This window comes from Sminthopsis crassicaudata, chromosome 1 (genome assembly GCF_048593235.1).
Source record: "Sminthopsis crassicaudata isolate SCR6 chromosome 1, ASM4859323v1, whole genome shotgun sequence".
Classification (NCBI taxonomy): Eukaryota; Metazoa; Chordata; class Mammalia; order Dasyuromorphia; family Dasyuridae; genus Sminthopsis; species Sminthopsis crassicaudata.
Window position 1 is genome coordinate 153,817,043 of NC_133617.1, and position 19,780 is coordinate 153,836,822.

A 19,780-nucleotide genomic window follows, 5' to 3' on the forward strand; every position below is an offset into this window, starting at 1 on the left:
GGAGACTAAAATCTAAAAAGTTAGGCTAACATTAGCTTGTGTATGGCTTATGATAAGCAAAGGACTTGGAACTTTACTGAAGAGTTAATAGGGAGTTATGAAAGACTTTTGAGCAGGAATGGTAGTCTGAACAGACTTTTACATCTCTTTCTAGTGACAACTCATTTCTGTGTTTTTTATTACGTCAGCATATTCTTTCTCCTCCCCTCTCTGTCTCTCCACACCCCTTCAACCCATTTTGTCTTTCAGGGCTTTGAGATTTTCTTTTTCCTAATTTAATGAACTTTTACTGTAGTGAGAAACTGGGCCAAGAATATATTCAGTGGTATCATGTTCACATTTTTCCATATCATGTTCACATTTTTCCATGTTCAGTAAAGATGATAATTTCATCCATGCAGATACTTCTTTCCATAATAAAAATCACAATGTATCGATGTTTTCCCAACCTGCACAACTTTTTTTCTCTGTACTCATCCAAATCCTTCATAGAGAGTTCCATTCACTATTCTGGATACTTTTCTCTAGATCTCCTCAAAAGGTATTGATATAAATGGAATGGAATGTCTATTAATTATCCCTCATTTTCACTACATAATGAAATATTTTATTATTCTGCTTCACCTCCATCACTATTCATTCATAATACATTATAGCCTAATCATACCCACCATGCATCTCTCCATTGCCCTTTGGATGACACTCAACCTTAATTTTTCAAGCACTGGGATGATAAAATTGTGTCACCTTTAATATGGTCAAGGAGGTACTGGAGACAGGGTAAAGTCTTGTTAATTAGACATTTTTGGGTAAAACTACTAAAAGACTAGCAATTATACAATATTACCAGAATTATGATGTCAAAAAGATGAGCCTTTGTTTCAAGAAACTCAGGATTATTAAAAGCACTGAACAAATTCTCAAAGACAATCCAACCTACTTTTCTTCTGTTCATTTCCGGACCAACTAATTTTCTGTCTACAATGTCTGGCCAAGATATATAATGATCCAGAATTATGGGTTACCTATTGATCTGATGATCAGTGAAAATAATATTCATTTTTCATCCACTTGGCTTCTTAAGTATATATACATAATATATATATAATTGTGCATGTATTTGCACAGATGAACAATTGCTCTATTTTGTCATATATGCATGCATGCATATATACATATGAATATTTCTCACATACATGCATGTATACAGATATATACATATGTTTGTGTATGTTCATGGTATATATGTACATGTATGTATGTATTGTGTGAATGAATGTGTGTATATGTGACAAACTCCTTTGAATAATTGTTCATCTTATTTAAAAGGCTTTATGAAATTTCATGTCTCACACCAACTCCAAATAGGAGGAAAGTTTCTAGTAGATGCTGAATTGTTGCTGCAAAAAGCTCTTCAAAAAGCTCTGAAGAATAATTTACTTTATTTATTAGGAATCCTTCATATTTGGATTTTGATATATATAAGTGCTTTTCTTCAGAACTGTTTACTATCTGCTACTCTGTATATATCTTTATGTATATAGTTGTTCACATTTTGTTTTCCCCATATGAATGTAAATTTCTTGAGGTCAGGAACCATGTTTTTTGCCTTTCTTTGGTACATATTGTAAGTATTTAAGTGCTTAACTGACTGACATATTTTTCATAATTGTGGCAAGCATACATCTCTCTGTTTTGATACTCATTTAATATTAATAATCAGGATAGTTTTTAAAATGTTTCTTTATTAGTTTTATATCTTCATGAAACATCTTGTTGGAGAGTATTTAAGGCAGCATTTTACTCTACTAAATCAAATTTCTTTTCATAACTAACAAATCATAAACACAGTGGGATTCTGTATTCCCTACACCTTTCATCCAGCTATATGACTATAAGTTATTATAAACTGTAGAATACTATTTGAAAAAGCCTGCCTCTTTTCTTTCCATACCTCATCAAGGATATTCTCAATGTTTGTGTGTGTTGATTACCCTAAATAAAATGGGTATATGGATGAGTAGTTGTTGATATTTTCTTGGTATCCTTCTCCCCTCATAAACTCTATTATTTTTCCTATAAATTTAGTATTTGTTCTTCTTCCAAATAACTTGAGAATATTTCAATGCCTTCAAAATTAGGGCACTACTCCTTCCAGTATGACCTAGCTCTACCCACTACATCTTATTGATAGCTTTTGGCTACTTTTTACCATTTTTATTATCTTTTATTATCTATTTATCTTTTTATTATCTTTATTATCTTTTATTATCTTAATTCTCCTTCCTCTGGCAACATGTTAGGGATTGTGATGCTAGAGTCCACCATCATCACGGAGAATGAAGAAAAGAGTTAAATAAATCTTTATATATTTTCTCATTTTGGATATACTCATTGTCTCCTTAGTTTCATCTTTTTTAGGATAATCTAATTTAATTGATCAGAGATCAGATTTCTCAACATCTTTTCTGTAAATTTGTTTTTCCCTCTATTGATTTCAGTTTTTCATGAGGTGATAATCTCCTATTGCTCTATGACTTTATTTTTTTTGTTTTTTGTTTTATTTTTTATTAATTTTATAATTATAAATTTTTGACAGTACATATGCATGAGTAATTTTTTATAACATTATCCCTTGTATTCATTTTTCCAAATTTTCCCCTCCTTCCCTCTACTCCCTCCCCCTACTTACTCTCCTAGATGACAGGCAATCCCATACATATTAAATGTGTTACAGTATAACCTAGATACAATATATGTGTGTAAATCCAATTTTCTTGTTGCACGTTAAGAATTGATTCTGAAGGTATAAGTAACCTGGGTAGAAAGACAGTAGTGCAAACAGTGCATTCAATTCCCAATGTTCCTTCTCTGGGTGGCTCTAAGACTTTAGCAGAGTCTTTATTATGAACCAGTGTTGCCATGTCCTTACAAAGAAACCAAGTCTGTTCCAATTCTGTTCTTTTATCCATTTATTATTTTTATTTTTAACAACTTGTTTAAATAGGTTAAATTGAAGTTACTTCAATCATACATTCCTCTTTAATCTTAATCCATTTTTCCAATGTGACATTTTTTACTTTGTCCTAGAAAGTCATGGTTTAATGGTATACATGTGAGTGACTTGGAAATGACTATGAAATTAGGTAAATGGTTATTTCTGGTCTAATAAAATATAATTGATTTCTTTTTGCCCCTTGGTGCCATTTTTACTTGTCATGTTCAATGACTTTTAATTTTCTTCTTGAAGAAAGTATTCATCAACTTTAGGTATGTGATTTTGACTCACATCTTTACCTGAGAAAGAAAATTATTTCATTGTCTTATTCTGTCTCTTGACTTGTCAGAAAAAAAAAGAGTGCATGACTCAGATTATGTTGGGAGAAATAGGAAAAAGAAAGGATGATGTCAGCAACATAACAGCTCTGGCATAAAATATATAGAATATCTCTGATGGCATCTATTTTTTTGTGTAGCCTATAATTATTAGCAAAATACACCAAGATAGAAAGCTTATCTATTCCAGTTTTCTATTTAGCTTTGTCTCTTTCTGTCTCTCTTTTCCCACTCCTCCTCCTATCATAATTTAAAAGAATGAGGAGAAAGCATATAGTATGTATGGCTAGGCAGAAAAACAATTTTTGCAAAGGCTACTTTTAAACCATTGGGAAAAAAAAGATTTGGAATAAGTTGCTAGTAACATGGGCAAACATTCCAAACAATACCAATAATTCCTAGAGTAAGACACCAAAAAAGAAATAGCTATTAAATTTTTTTTCTATCTTGTGTATTTCGAGCTAGGAAGACTAATTCTGAAAAGAAAAGTGCCAGGTCTATTGGAAAGAATATTTAACTTAAAAAGAGGATCTTGGTTGTGATACTGACTCTGAACCATTTTAGCTGTGTGTATCTCAAAAAAAGTTTCCTTATCTATAAAATAGGAATAATGTCTGCATCATTTACTTCATAAGTTGCGATGAGAGCATGCTTTACACATCTTGCAATGCCAGATAAGTGCAAGTTATCCTAGCAGCTCAAACAAAAATCTTACTCTCAAGTTTCTCAAAACAACCATAACTTTTTTTTTTAATCTTTTACAGTTAGCTCACGTATTACCAACGGAAGAGAACTTCCTGCTTCTCTTTAGATGTCAGCAGCTGAAGTCATGTGAGGAATTCATGCAGGTAACTGAGAGGCTAGAAAAGTTCTTTTAGGAGAAATTGCCAAGATCAAGAATCAATAAACATTTTAGCACCTACTATATGCCAGGGGGCTAAGTACAAGCAATTTTTGCTTCATATATTTACTAATTGTGTGACCTTGGGTGTGCTACTTAACCTCTCTGAATCTCTGTAAATTAAAGGAGTTGGATCTCTAAGTTTTCTTCCAGTTCTTAATCTAAATGACCCAATGGTTGATTATTCTAAGGAACAATGGAAATGGCACATGAACGAACCCACTTTGTAAATGGTAAAGCATGATATAAATGTCAGGCATTATGATTATAATTATTTTACTCAAATGGTTGTACATCATCATTTTCAGACTTGGAGAAAATATGACACTGATCATAGTGGCTTCATAGAAACTGAGGAACTGAAGGTGAGTGAATGAAAATATAAATAAGTTTTCTTTTCTAACATAATTCTGAAAAGCTAAGGATTTAATCGGGAAAGGGGGGTAATCCTTATAAGAACTGCCATTGGCCAACAGTGCATTTTAGGATTCCTAACTTGAGGTCTGGGAATTTATTTTTTAAAATTTTATAATTGGTTCCCTTTGTAATCCTATGCACTCTACTTTGTGCATTTAAAAACATTACTCTGAGGTGTTCAAAGGCTTCAGCATTCTGACAAAGAGGCCAATGATGCAAAAATGATGAAGAACCCTTATTTGTTAATATTTATTTAAAACTTAAGTGCAATATAGAAAAAAATAACCACTGCCATGTGCATAGTAGAACATGAGAGGCTTCAAAATATGAAACAATAAATTTCCATTTCAAGAAGCTTATTTAATTAATACTTACATTGTGTTCTAAGCTGTCAATCTTTTCTTTGCTTCTTTATAGGTTTTCTTTAATTCTCCTTATTCTTTTCCCCCTTCCCTCACTCCCAGTCAAGAAGGCTATAATTAAGTAAAATACATTTATATATACATATATATGTGTATGTATAATACACATATATATGTATATATATATAAATATCATAGATAACTATGATTATACACATATACATTTATATATATAGCAACGTAAGACCATACTATACTTATTTGACTATTGTTTCTCTGAAAATGGATAACATTTTTTCATAAATTCAAGTCTTTCCCTATTTTTAAAATTCCACTAAATCATCATTTCTTACACCATAACAATATGCCAACATTATACTGTGTGTTTACTTTAAATAGTCTAAAATAATATTGATCAATATGGTTGATATGTAATCTGGTTTCTCTAATTTTTCTCTTTTGATTACATATATTTTAGCTTTAGTTTTGAGATCAATGATTACTACCCTTGTTTTATTTATGTAATAAATTTTACTCCTGATCTTTATTATGTTTATATCTCTTATTTTGTATCCCTCCTGAATCCTTTGCTTTACTCTACCTGCTACCTTACCCTCCTATTACTTAATCTAATCGCTTCAAAAAGATCTCTCCTTTATCCGCTCTCCATTCTTTCCTGTTGCTCTCTTGTTTCTATCTGAATTTAGAAGACTTTTGTAGCCTTCCAAATATATATATGTTGTCCCCTCTTTATCCCATTCCTGTAAATCTAAAACCTTTCTATATTCTACCTTCCCTTAGCCTATTCCTTCTCCCTCTTATTTCTTTCCAAATTTAGAATATTTTTATTCCCTTCTAAATAGATATGTTGTTCTCTCTTTAACCCAGATCTGATGATATGAGTAGGGTTCCTTCTAAAAATTCCTCTTATTCTCTCCCCTTTCTCAATCTCTTTACCCTCATTTCTTTTTTGAATTTAGAAAAGTTTTACACTGAGAGAGGTAGAGCGGAAGAGAGAGATGATTAGATGATAGATAGATAGATGATAGAGATAATTTTTCTCTCTTTAATCTATTCCTAAGGAGAGTAGAGTTCTAGAACTACCAGCCCTACTCTCCCATCATCTTCTGTGTCATTTCTTCCTCTTGCACCTTGACTAACCCTTATTTTAACCTTTTCTTTCACATTTGCAATAAGTGCTAGAAAATAGAAATGAAAATCTTTTGCTAACGTCCCCCTTTCCCCTCACTGGAATGATAAAAACTATTCTTTTAAATTGTTGCTTCTTGCAATGCCATACAAGTGCAAGTCATCCTAGAAATTTATGCTTGTTGCTTCTTATACTAACTTAAGAAATATAAGAATTGAATGCTTTGCATAAGTACTAGCAATCCACCTAAATCATATATGTGTATCCACTAGGCCACATTTATTAATATTTTATGCTGTAATTCGAGAACTTATATTTATTACATACTTAATATTTTTTCTGGAAATACTTTTCCCTCCCCCAGAAAAGAAATCTCTAAAATTTTTGTCAAACTTTAAGAAATTTGCACCCTTGAATAAATTTATTAACATAAATCTTATAGTTATATAAAATGCAAATATTTATTAATAATTAGAAGGATAAAATGATTATTCTTCTAGATATGTGCATCAGGAGTCCTAAGTCTAGACAATCATGTTTTCTTTATCTTCAGAATAAGAACAACTAAAAAAAATTTCCAGAATCATTAATGACGATTTTTGCCAAGAAAACCCTAAATGGGGTCATAAAGAGTAGAACAAGACTGAAAAACAACTCAATTGAATCCACATCTAAGAATATCTAGGGTCACATACTGACTTAATTTTCAAATAAAGTGTTACCTATACTGTTAAAATTTAAAAAAAGAATGACTAATGATGGCCTATTTTAATTATGAATGGAAAGAAGTGTGATCATCCAATGTTTTTTTCTGTGTTCACTGTGGTTTAGGAATCTTAGAATCATAAGAACTTAACATAATGACCATGATTCTAGAGTACTGATGATAAAACTATTTGACCCACGTCCTGATACAGAGATCATGAATTCAAGATGCAGAACAAGGATATGTTTCTGAACGTTGCCAATGAGGGAATTTATTTTACTTTATTTGCCTATATTTGTTATAAGGGTTTTGTATTTCTTTTCTTTTCAAAGGGTTTTGTAGAGGGAGGTGGGAGAAAAAATAACATTAAAACAAAATTTTTAAAAAGAATCAGAATCAAAAAGGGATTTCTTTTTATCTGAAAAGTTGTGATAATATAGTGAACTTTTCTTATGAAGAAATGCAGTAATTATTCATTTTAAATGATTCAAGAGAAATATATGTTAGGCTTTCTGCCCCATATAGATTTGTAGGTTTTAAGTTGAAAGGAACTTTAGAAATAGGATTCTCCTTCCACCTCTCTGTCTTTGTACAGACATCTCATGCCTAGGACACAATTCTTCCTCACATCTTCCTCTTAGAATCACTAGATTCCTTCAAAGGTTAGCTTATGTCACCTTCTTCAAAAAACTTTTTCTGATTTCCTTGTAATTAGAGTCTTTCTTCCCACCACCACTTCCCCAAGACATATATTTTAGGGTATACTTTACATTAAATTAATTGTGTACATATTCTTTATCTCTCTGTTCTCATTGGAGGTTGGGACTATTTTTGTTTTGGCTTTTGTATGCTTAGCATCCAACACAGAGGCCAGTGTAGTGTAGACAGTTAACAAGTGCTTATAGTATTATAGATTTTCAAAAGGAAGAGAATTTAGAGATAATCTAGTTCAGCTCTTTTTGAAGATAAGGGAACTGGGGTTCAGAGAGGATCATATAGCAAGTAAATATCAGAAGAGAGATTCAAATCCAGTTCTTCCTGGGTTCTTCCCAGGTCTAGTGTTCTATCTACTCCATTATGTTGAAAAAAGAATTGGATTTCCTTGATTCATAAACAAAGAATTCAATGTCTAGGGAGGCTCTATATAAAAAAAGGGTGGGTCACAAGCTATAGGCCCTAAGGAAATAGTCTATCCCATTTTTTTTTACTTTTCTTTCCATTGTTTTGAATGATGTATTCAAGATCATCCTTAATTCATACCTATTCCTGACTTTTTAGTTTTCTAAAGCTCTTTTAATGGCAGTGAAGTGGCACAGTGCTGAGCCTAGATGACCTGATTTCAAATCTGACTATGACCATGAGCCATAAGGCACACTTAATCCTGCAGATCTCAGTTTCCTCATCTGTAAAATGATCTGAAGAAGGAAATGGCAAACAACTCCAGCATTTCTGCCAAGAAAATGTCAGATAGGGTCTTAAAGAGCCAGACAAAATAGAAAAACAACAATAACAACAAATATCTGTTGCTGTAAGTCTTATCACTGGGGAAAAGGTGTTAAATAGGAATTTTCTTTCCTGGAGAAAAATGGATTCTTTGCTAAGAAGCAAATTTAGGGATATACAAAAATTGAATGGACTACAGCAGGAGATGATTCCAAAGTGATAGTCTATGAGCAAAGACTAAGTGACTAGTGAATATGTTAAGTTTCTTTTTGAGTGATATGAGTTAGACTGCATGAATATTGAGACCTCTTTGATAGCAAAGAATCTATGAAATGCATATGAAAGAGATAAAGACGGAGAGAAAAAAAGAGTAAAGGAGAGGGAGGAAGAAAGAAAAGAAGGAGAGAAGGAGAGAGGGAGAGGAAATAGAGAGAACGATTTAGAAAGCTCATTTTTTAAGTTCTGCAATTGTCAGGGCTTTATCTTTATCTATCTTTTACAAGATATTTCAGAGTCCCACATTTTCTCCCAAGCTATTCTTGGGACAACTATATTAGCTCTGATGAGGCTCCTTAACTCAATTAATCTTGCACCAAAGCTCCACTGAGTAAAATACACATTTATTTCCAGCAGACACCTTTGAGTTTTTCATGCCTTAGTCGGTTTCTGAAGTAGAATTTTAAAATAAGAATGAACTTCTGAAACTAGGTGAAGTGGCTTTCTGCCCTGATAGAATAAAATCAAGATGACCAGCAACAGTGAGTTTATGAAGGCAATTAATTGTGTACATATTAATGAAGGCAATAAATAATTTCACAAATGCATATGACAATTGGAACAATTATTTGCCTGTGCAATAAATACTCAGTTCACCTAAACTTGTATTTGATTTATTAGTTTTTAAGAAAATAAAATTAAGATAGATTTTTTTCATCATTAAGAGGAATGGAAGCTTATTATATCTTTAAACATTTGCCTTGTCATGGCTATGGCTATAAAGCTTCTATATCCCACTTTCAAAAAAATAGATACTCCCTCGCTCCAACTGCCAATTTAATAATCATGTTCTTTCATCTTTCCCACATTAATATCTATTTGATTGTGATTCATATATCCTTCAGGCAAAAAGCTGCTTCATGTGTAATGAATTCTGTTGAACATTCTGCTCTATGCTATTGCCAAGGAGGGGCTTGTCATTCTAACCTGACTTTACCTCTTGTGAAATTTTAAATTATGCTGGTAGTAAATGACATGGTGAATACAAGCTGATGTTCAAGGTGAGGGCCTTTGTAGGATTGGCTAAACAAGCAATTCTGTGGATATTTGTTTATATCTGCTGTCCCCTATAAATATTAAAAATTGTTCCCTCAGGCAAAAAAAGGGTACTCAACTCTAACACTGAGTTATCTTTGTGTCTCATTCAGAAGAGAAACACAAATATTTATAGAGCTCTACCATGTAGCACTACAGTTCTTAGACAAGTTCAAAAGATTTCTCCCCTCAGACTTTCAAAATAAAATACTGATTTCATTCAAGTAATTATTTAGAGAAAATAGGAAAATGAAAGAATACTAATTGTTCTAGATTTCATAGAATTATAAATATATTATGGATATAACATATAGATACATATATAGAGAAAGAGAAAAGAGAGAGAGAGAGAGAGAGAGAGAGACTCTGAGACTAGAAGGGACCTAAGAGGATATTTTTTCCATTTTACAAATAAGGAAATTGAAACCATGAGAGATAGAGTGATTTTTCCAAGGTCACACAAGAAGAGCCAAATTGGAATTTGAACCTAAGTCCTCTAAGCTCAGAACCAATACTCTTTCCATTATTCCATAATAATTCTCATGCTATAGATAAAGCAAGTCTTGAACTTCATTTTCAAGTAGGAAAGTTTATACTGAAATTTAAAAAAAAAATACTTTAATGAGTTGATTTCAAGCTATGAAATACCTCCCTTTTCCTCTGCTTCTTCACCTGTCCTTTTATCCCCATCCTATAGCAGCTTCACTATGTTCAACTTTCTGAAATATAGACATGTAAGATATTTGTTACTGGCCTGCTTTACCTGGGTCTCTTTTTTCTTAACAGAACTTTCTAAAGGACTTGCTAGAAAAAGCAAACAAGACCTTTGATGACACAAAATTAGCTGAATATACAGACTTGATGGTAAGATGGGCTTCCAAAACATTACTTTGCAAAGATATCATTAATGTTTGCATTATTTGTTTTGAGTGAATTACCAGTCAAAGCAGTCAGCAATGCACGTATCAGGATGTAATAGTATGTCATAAGCAGTAACCCGGATATTCAATTCTTCTGTCTCATTTGATTCCAAGCAAACCAGAGAAGAACAGTGTTGTTGCTAAAACAGAAGTTCTTATCCTGTGATATGTGGATCTCTAAATATTTTAGGGTGGCCATGAACTTATATGGAAAAAAATTTCATTTTCATTTCAATGTAATTGGCTTCTTTTCTAAGCATATATTTTATCCTATGCATTTAAAAACATTATTCAGAGAGCGGCTTTACTAGATAGCCAAAGGGGTCCATAACTTCCCCCCAAAAAAGGTATAAAACTCCTATTCTAAAAGAACTTTCTTTTTCTGAAGACCACAAAGGTCAATTGTTATTTTTAAATCACTTTAACTATTTCAGCCAAATTTTGTAATTATTTTACAAACTACTCAGATTTTTGCTTAGGAATACTAGAATTTTAGAGTCAGAAAAGGCATTCTAGGTACCCTCTTTTTAAAAAATTATATAAGACTGGATATGCTCTCCATCTTTCCTTTTCCCTTATTCTATACTATTATCCTAGTAGTGATTCTGAAGGATTACCTAAATAGTTGCTTTTCAATTCTGGGTAAAGAGATCCAAAGATAAACTGATCCAAGTTAAGTAGCCAATGGAAGATCTATCAACTCATCTATTAAACAAGACATTGTTTTTGGACCTCTGAAAAATGCAGTTTACTAGTAGGCATCTGGTACAGAAGATAATTCAATTCATTCTAACAATTCACAAGCTTTGACTTCTCCATATACATTGAATTTGTTTACTTAATATAATTGACAGAAGTATGGTTAGATATCACAATACACATCTTCCTTCTTCCTCTCTATCCTATCTCTAGTAGCATGTAATCTCTTTAAAGGTAGAGGTTGTTGTCCTTTTTTTTTTTAATCTCTAGGAACTTGCATATAGTAGGTAAATTTGTTGATTTAATAAAAATTTGTTGATTTAAATTTTCATCCTCTTCACAATGGCTACTTTTCCAAATGCTGTCCCAAAGTTTTGACTTATCAAAGAGCTCTTGTATAAATATTTAAAATTTAAAGTTGGTAACTGAGTTACATAATATTGTTAGACCTCTAATAATAATAATAGCAAATAATATTATTAAGCCTCTAATAATAGCTAATAATAACATAGCACCTATTATGTGCCAGGCACTACTATGCTTTATAACTATTATTACATTTGATCCTCACAATGACTTTGGGTGATAGGTGCTATTATTATTCACATTTTAGAGTTGAGGAAATGGAGGCAGAGATTAAATAACTTGCCTATAGTCATATAGCTAAGAAATGTTTGAGGCTAGATTTGAATTCAGGTCTTACTAACTCCAGATACAGTATTCTATCCACTCTGCTACCTGGCTACCCCTAAAATATGGCTCTTAACTACATAAATCTCAATATATTTCCCCAGACATAAAAAGTATAGATTAGCTGCCAATTTAAGATACTTTTATGATTCACAAAGTACTTTCTACATATTATTTATCACAATACTTCTGTGATATAGGTGGTATATCTTATTTTACATATGTGGAAGCTGAGGTCAAGAAAGATTAAAGGATTTACCCAAGTTTACATGCACTTAGTGGCAGAAGCGAGAAACAAATACAGCTCATCACACTGTCTATTCTTCACTATACCTCAGCTCTCTACTATAATGGTTAGCCTTTTAGGTAGTTGTTACTCCTGTTTCTCTTTAGAGGTCCTTAACAGTTGTCTTTTAAAGGAGGTTCCATTTATATCTGCTGTAAGTAAAGTCCTATTTTGAATTCTGAATTCTCTAACACCAAGGAAAATATAACTAGGTCCCAATTAGTTCTAATAATGACTCCTCTATAGTGACCATATTATTCTAATTTACCCAGCATAGTTTCATTGGACTGGAACCTTTACCATATTTGACATAATAATAATTTTGAATAATGCATATTTTAACACATGTAATTAGTTTGGGTGAGTAATGATTTGCACTTTTTTGGGAGCTTCTCTAATATTGTCCATCATGAAATTATTCGTCAAGTAGATTCATACATTTAAAAAAAAAATGTGTTTCTTAATATAAGAGTTTCATTAAACCCAAAGCAGGGTAGGGGGGAATAAATCTTTTCCTATCTTCATTAAGTATGACCCACTCAACTTCAAATATGGAAAATTATCTTTTTTTGGTGTCATGATGAGTAAATTTGCTCTATGGGTAACAGCTAATATTAAATACCTAAAATTATTAATTTCCTGTTTTGTTCCAGTTTTAAGTAGTCTATTTAAAGTAAGGACTCCTTTCCAGATAGAGTCTGAGGCTGGCCTTAAAAAAAAAAAAAAAGAAAGAATCATTCAAATGGGATTTTGTTCCCTGTTGTAATGGCCTGGCATATCTTATTTAGTGTCATAAACCAGTTCAGATTCAGTAAGCAAAATTAATCAAGAACTAATTAAAACAAATGCATATTTTGGGAAATATTTCCCTATGGACAGTAAATTCTGATCTACTTGACTAATGTAGGAGACTGTGACCGTTATTAGAAATCTTTCAGGGAACTATAAAAAATAGAAGTTAAAAAAAAGGTAGTTAGTTAGTCTGACATTCATTCTGGGGACTGGCCTACATTTATGTTCTGTTCACATCTCACTTCCCTTCACATTGATACATTCTAACCAAATCAGATTAGAGGACCTGTCTTTTCTTATTTCTGTGGCTTTGGTGAAACTTTCCCATGACCAGAATAGTCTTCCTTCACATCTTTACCTGTTGATATCTCTTCCTTGAAGGAAGTTCGGGAACAATCTGGTCCAAAAAACCTCCCCAAATTCCCCCCAGCAATAACTTTTCCCTTGTAAATCTCCAAGGCAAGTTGTCTGAACCTTTCCAGTAAATGTAGCATATTATAATTTGTCTAATCTTTTCCTTCTACTATAGGCAGAGATCATGCATGTATGATATCATATTTGCATCCCAGGCATCAAGCATAGCATACTGCAAGTAGTACACATTTAATAAGTGTGAACTGGATTGAAGTTTTTCCTTAAAAAAAGTTTCTCATTGGAGTTCTGTGCTAGGAAGATAGAAACTCCAAAGAAGGAAAGAACATCCAGATTGTATCATGTGCATATGATCCATACTTGAGACAAGATAATTGTGATGTTTATAAAACACTGACATATAAGATATTTAAAGAAATGGAAGATACAAAAAACATGCAAAAAAATCTCAACTTTAATACAAAAAAATGCTGTTAAAAATAAATCAATCATGGATCAATTTGCCAACTCTCTCATGTTATTTAAAATCATTTTGAGTATTTTCTATACATGAAATCAAGGTTATCTCTAAAGAAGTTATTAGTAGGGAATAAGTAGTCTTTCTTAAGGTTCCATGTACACATTCACAGCACATATTTGTAGTGAAAAGAACTAGAAACAAAAATAGGTGTCCATTATATGATGGAATAATTAGAGAAATTGTGGTTCATGGATATAAAAGAATAAAAAACAAAATGAAAAGTCTATCTCCCTCTACACATATATCTCAAAACACTTTGGGGAACAGTATCAAACTCTAGCCCACAAAACGCCTAAGTGTGAATTAAGTCAAATTAGATTGTAGTTGGGAAGTCTTTAACAAAATTAGTAAAAATACAATGAAGATAGTGCTTTTGAAAAAGTTTCTTAAAAGTCAGGTATATTAATTACAGGAATTCTTAACCTGGAGTCCATGAAACTTTTAAAAATATATATTCTGATAACTATTTCAATTCAAGTGACAACCTCTGTAATCCTATGTATTTTATTCATTTAAAAACATTATAATGAGAAAGGATCAATAGGTTCACTGGATCTCCAAAGGGATCAATAATACAAAAAACAAACAAACAGCAATAAAATCAAAACGGTTAAAATCCCCTGCTACAGAAGTATGACACCATTCAAGGATCTCTGCTACTGGCTCAGTTATACTTATAAATATCCCACTTTATGGGGTAGCTAGGTAGTGCAGTGGATAGAGGACCCGAGTTCAAATCTGGTCTCAGACACTTAACACTTCCTAGCTGAGTGACCCTGGGCAAGTCACTTAACCCCAGCCTCAGAAAAAGGAAAAAAAATATCCCAGTTTAATTACACTTTGACCTTTCTTCTTTCCCTAAAATGTGGTGACAGTTGATTGTCCAAGTCTAAGCTTTAATATTTCCCTTCCCCTCAAAACAAATACAGCAATACCTTTTGCACAATGTTCCAACCTATAAATATATTTATAATGTTCATAATTCATGTTGTTCCTTTTACTGCTATTTTCACTCCTTTTCATGAAAGGGTAAATCAATATTTACTGGCATTATTTGGGAAAGCCTTGAGGAAAAACTATCTAACTCTTCTCTCCTTTCTCTTTGCCTTCCTATCCCCTTCCCACAAAAAAAAAAAAAAAAAAAAATTCTACACATCATAATAGCAAGAATACTAAAATAGTAAATCTTGGATTTAGATATGTAAGCGACTTTAGAAAGCACCAAAGATTTTTAACCTGGGGGAGGGAGAAGGGGATTAATTTGTGTTTTCAAAAACAAAACAAAATAAAACAAACAAAAAAGAGGCATTCTTTTCATTAGTCTCTAAATGAAATGTAACATTTCTTTCAATTATGCATGTAAGTATTGAACATTCAGAGAAGGGATCCATAAGCTCTACCAGACTGCCAAAGGTTAAATCTCTGACCAACCAATCTCATTTTACAGGAAAATGAGGCTCAGAATAAAAGATGACTTATTCAAGGTCAAATAGATTTTTTTTTAAAAGTAGTCAAGCTGAGACTGAAATCCAAACCTCTTCTACCCTTAAATCAGGATACTCTCTATATATGATACTATACTATTTATTTGATTAGTCTATTTTATCTAGCTTCACATCCATGCCAATGTATTAAAATGTTTGAACTGGAAGATTTCAGAAATGCTGATTTCTAGAACTTTGTAGCCAATAAAGGCCTGCAACTCATCTTTTCTATTACTTTGAATTTTTTTCTCAATGCAACAAATGTGCTTTAATATCTATGATCATGACATTGTCTTTCAGCTGAAAATGTTTGACTCAAACAATGATGGAAAGCTGGAATTAACTGAAATGGCCAGGTAAGTTTAAGAACTCTGCTAATGTAGTTTCATATCAACTATCACTTAAAAAGAGAAAAAAACAAAAACAAATAGCTAATGCTACAATTTTTTAATCCAAAGGTTGCTACCAGTACAAGAAAATTTCCTGCTTAAATTTCAGGTAAAGTAAAATCTGTAGTTTTCAAATTAAAGATATTAACATGTACAGCAGTATTGTAATAATCTGACTTCTTAATGTAATCCTCAATCTAATATTTTCCATGTTCTTTAGGGAATCAAAATGTGTGGGAAAGAGTTCAACAAAGCTTTTGAGTTATATGATCAGGTAACTTGTCTTCACTGTCCCTTTCTCTGTTGAGAAACATTTTTAAAATATGTTAGGAAAATGATTCACAGATTAAAAGGTATAAAGATAAAAAAAAAATATGTAGCCTGTTCTTTGTAATCCAAGGGTTTCTTATTCTGGTTCTTCTTTTTTTTTCTGATTTTTTTTTCCTTCCCCTTTATCAATACTTTTTGGGTTGTACTACTAACTCTTTCATTTTAACATTAAGACACAGGAAATCACTTAATATCCACATCAGTTTTGTAAACTATTCTACCAACCATACCAACCTCATAGGCTTATAGATTTTAATTGTCTTGGTAAATCTTAGCTCATATTATTGTGAATTATCTAAGGTTGACTATTTTTGATTTTCTCCTTTTTCAGGATGGCAATGGATACATAGACGAACATGAATTAGATGCTTTATTGAAAGATCTTTGTGAAAAGAATAAGCAGGTAATTTAGCCAATGATTATCATGGATATTTAAATAATAGAGACATTCAAATCTAATCAGTCAAAATAAAGCACTAAGGTACATTTGTTAGATAAACATCATTACTAGAATATATTTACACATAAAAGAAGAGTTGTTCTAGATATATTGAGCTGTTTCCCACTTCATTAATAGCTTAATTCAGTGTCTTCCAAGAATCTCACCTCACTGCCTTTGTCCCTGAAACACTTTCAGAGGGTCAACAAAGTCAAAACAATTTCCATCTGATATGATCATTATAGATATAACCCAGAAAACAAAAGTTCAATAACAGAGGTCTCAATAATTTTTTAAAACGTAAGAGAGAATTGAGATGAAAAAGTTTAGAGAAATAATTCTTGATCTATTTCCCTAAGGATGGAGTGTAACTTCCCTTTAAACAGATTGACATAAAAATAAATAAAAAGATTGTCTTCACTTTTTATTAACTTCATGAGCTTTGGGATTAAAGAAGTATGTCTTCCCTGAACAGGAGCTGGACGTTAACAACATTTCAGCATACAAAAAAAGCATCATGGCTTTGTCGGATGGTGGCAAGCTGTACCGAACAGATTTGGCTCTTATCCTCTGTGCTGGTGATAATTAAAGACCCAAAATTATATCCACTCACTAGTGATACATTGTATCTATACAATAACTGTGCACTATAAGAGAGTAGGCAGTACTTTCTTTTATATCTGTAAATTTACCTGCATATAGATGATTATCCAGGATGTGTGGCACATTCTTTTCAGTTTGTTTCTATACTGTTTGTAATGTACAGTTTTTGTAATTCTATGATCAATCGATAAGAAGAATGTCTCTGTCTGGGTCAGTCTGTAAATTCAATAAAACCACCTAAAATTGCTCTTGCTTTCTGATATAGCTGGACAAGATTTCAAAAATTAAAAAAAAAAGCTGCTTAGGGCTATTCTGTAAAAATTATCCTTTGCCATTTCAATACACGTTTCTCCCCAATTAGAAACACTGCATGTAATGGACCAGGCAGCCAAATTTTAGGAGGAATCACAGGTCTAACACCCAAAGCATTTATAAATCATATCTACAGTCATAGAGAGGAGAATGCTCTTAGAGTTAAATCATTCATTGAAACATAGATATCTAGGAAAAGTAATTATTTAATGACTTATACTTCTACACAACCACAGTGAGAAAAACGGTTTAATCAATACATCTTTTCTGTGGAATGGAATCCATGACAGTACTGCAATTATTCAATTCAATTAGTCCTAATGAAAATGAATAAAACCAATGAATCAATAAATATTTACTAAGTACCTACTATATGCTAGGCACTATGCCAAGTGCTGGAAATACAAAAAGAGATAGAAGATGCCCTCAAGGAGCTTATAATATATTGGGGAAGCTTGTGCCAGGCAGTTAGGTACTAGTGATATAAATATGAAGTGAAAAAGCAGTCCTTGCCTCAATGAGTTTACAATCTATAGGAATGTATACTCTTTATTCCAATTGATTTGGTGATGAGGTGAAAAAAGTTGGCACTTGATCTGTCTTATTCTCTAAATGTATTTCTCACCAAGCCTGCCATCAAAGATGAATTTAATTCATTTTCTAAACTATTTTCACATGTTGCAGATTATAATTATTCTAGTAAATTGATGTTTTTACATCATAGTCTGTGTAACTTGTAATTAAAGTTAATATACTAAGTACCCTGATGTCTAGTTTTCCATATTTCCTGTATTTTCTTCATCTAAAAGTGGTATCATCTTCAACAAATGTCTCTGTTGCTTCTGAAAATATTTCCTAGCTCTAACAATTATTTTACTAAGTAATTGAATTTTAATTAAAGATCCATGTTATAAAAAAAAAGATGGCTAAATGTTAACTTGTCAATATTCTAATTTATGCCATAGGCTCTATATCCCATCTTGTGAAATCAGTATTCAAAATAGTCTGAGTTCTATTTGTATATTGTGCTTAAAATTGAGTTAAAAATACTATTATCTGAGGGGAAGATCTATTTCCTTTCAATTACCTTATTAACAAGATGAACTTTATTAGCATATTCTTTTACCCATAACTAGTTTACAATATCACATAATACTAGCTGGACCAATCTCTGGTAGTCACTGTTGGACCTTAACAGCATCTGCCTTTTGATTCTAATCATGAGACAGATCTAATGAAAGGCTAAAGAGAGTAAACATAAAGGTATACATGCAGAGAAAACAGCCAGTGATGGCTATAAATTCCATACATTTCAACTGATTATTTTTTTCCTTTATCTAAATGAAACAAAAATGGTTGTGCTATTACTCAGTGAAAGAAAGGTAAAGAGATCTACCAAGAGATATCATTCATCAAATTGTGTAAATGAATTGTAGATAAGCTTTGTTCTTAGTGTGTATGTGAACACACAGAATTTAGGTTGAGTTTAATTATTAAGAGCAAATAAAGGGGGGAAATGTCTTCACCTTGTAGTTTTTGTTCCTTCTATAAAGTGTCTTGACTTTCTATGACCAATCCAGACTAATGTTTTACTACTCTAGCCCAAAGGATTTAAATGAACTAAAATCTCTACTATGTATTCATAGAGTGAATGGATACTACAAAGATTTACAAGAAAGAAATGTCAACAATCCAAACTGGAAATGTCATTTCAAAATGATATATTAAAGTAGTATCTTCTCCAAAGTATTACAAATGGACTGTTTTTATTCCAGTCTTCAATCAAAGCATTCTTGTTAAAAGCCTCAGGCATTATAACTATTAAGAAAGGGTTCTCTGGGGAGGGATACTAGCTGGGCGATATGGTAAAGGGAAAGAGCAATGAACCCAGATTAAAATCCATCTTTGCCACTTAGCAATTCTGTAATTACAGGCAAATCAACAAGCAATTATTAAGCATCAGCTATTATGCTAAGGGTTGGGGACAGAAAGGCAAAATAGTCCTTAGCCTTATGCAGCTCATACTCTAATAGGGAATACAATATGAAAACAACTATTTACAGTAATATTTATCATCTGCAAAATGAGAATGAGACTTTTCTAGATGGCTTCTGAGTCCCTTACAATTCTACTGAAATAAATCTATGCTATTTATCCATTATAGCAGAATTCTTAAACAATAGACTCTTCAGAATATTTTTTTAATTTAATTGAATTTCAGTGAAAATTTAGTGAAAACAAGGATGTAGTTCCCCATCTAAGTTCACAAATCCTCTGATATTTACGCATAGATCTTGGGTGGGGGAAGCTGGATGAGT

At 32.0% G+C, this 19,780-nt stretch overlaps 1 protein-coding gene across 1 annotated transcript in view; it reads left to right on the plus strand.

Moving 5' to 3' along the window:
• CALB1 (calbindin 1) overlaps positions 1–19,209 on the plus strand; it is a 38,151-nt gene extending 18,942 nt beyond the window's left edge. Inside the window, exons 4-11 of the mRNA XM_074269936.1 lie at positions 4,101–4,184; positions 4,546–4,602; positions 10,413–10,490; positions 15,690–15,745; positions 15,848–15,887; positions 15,999–16,052; positions 16,440–16,511; positions 17,023–19,209. Of these exons, the coding sequence (XP_074126037.1) occupies positions 4,101–4,184; positions 4,546–4,602; positions 10,413–10,490; positions 15,690–15,745; positions 15,848–15,887; positions 15,999–16,052; positions 16,440–16,511; positions 17,023–17,136 (555 nt within the window). The 3' untranslated portion in view covers positions 17,137–19,209. The remainder of the gene's footprint in view (positions 1–4,100; positions 4,185–4,545; positions 4,603–10,412; positions 10,491–15,689; positions 15,746–15,847; positions 15,888–15,998; positions 16,053–16,439; positions 16,512–17,022) is intronic.
• Positions 19,210–19,780: the final 571 nt, after the last annotated feature.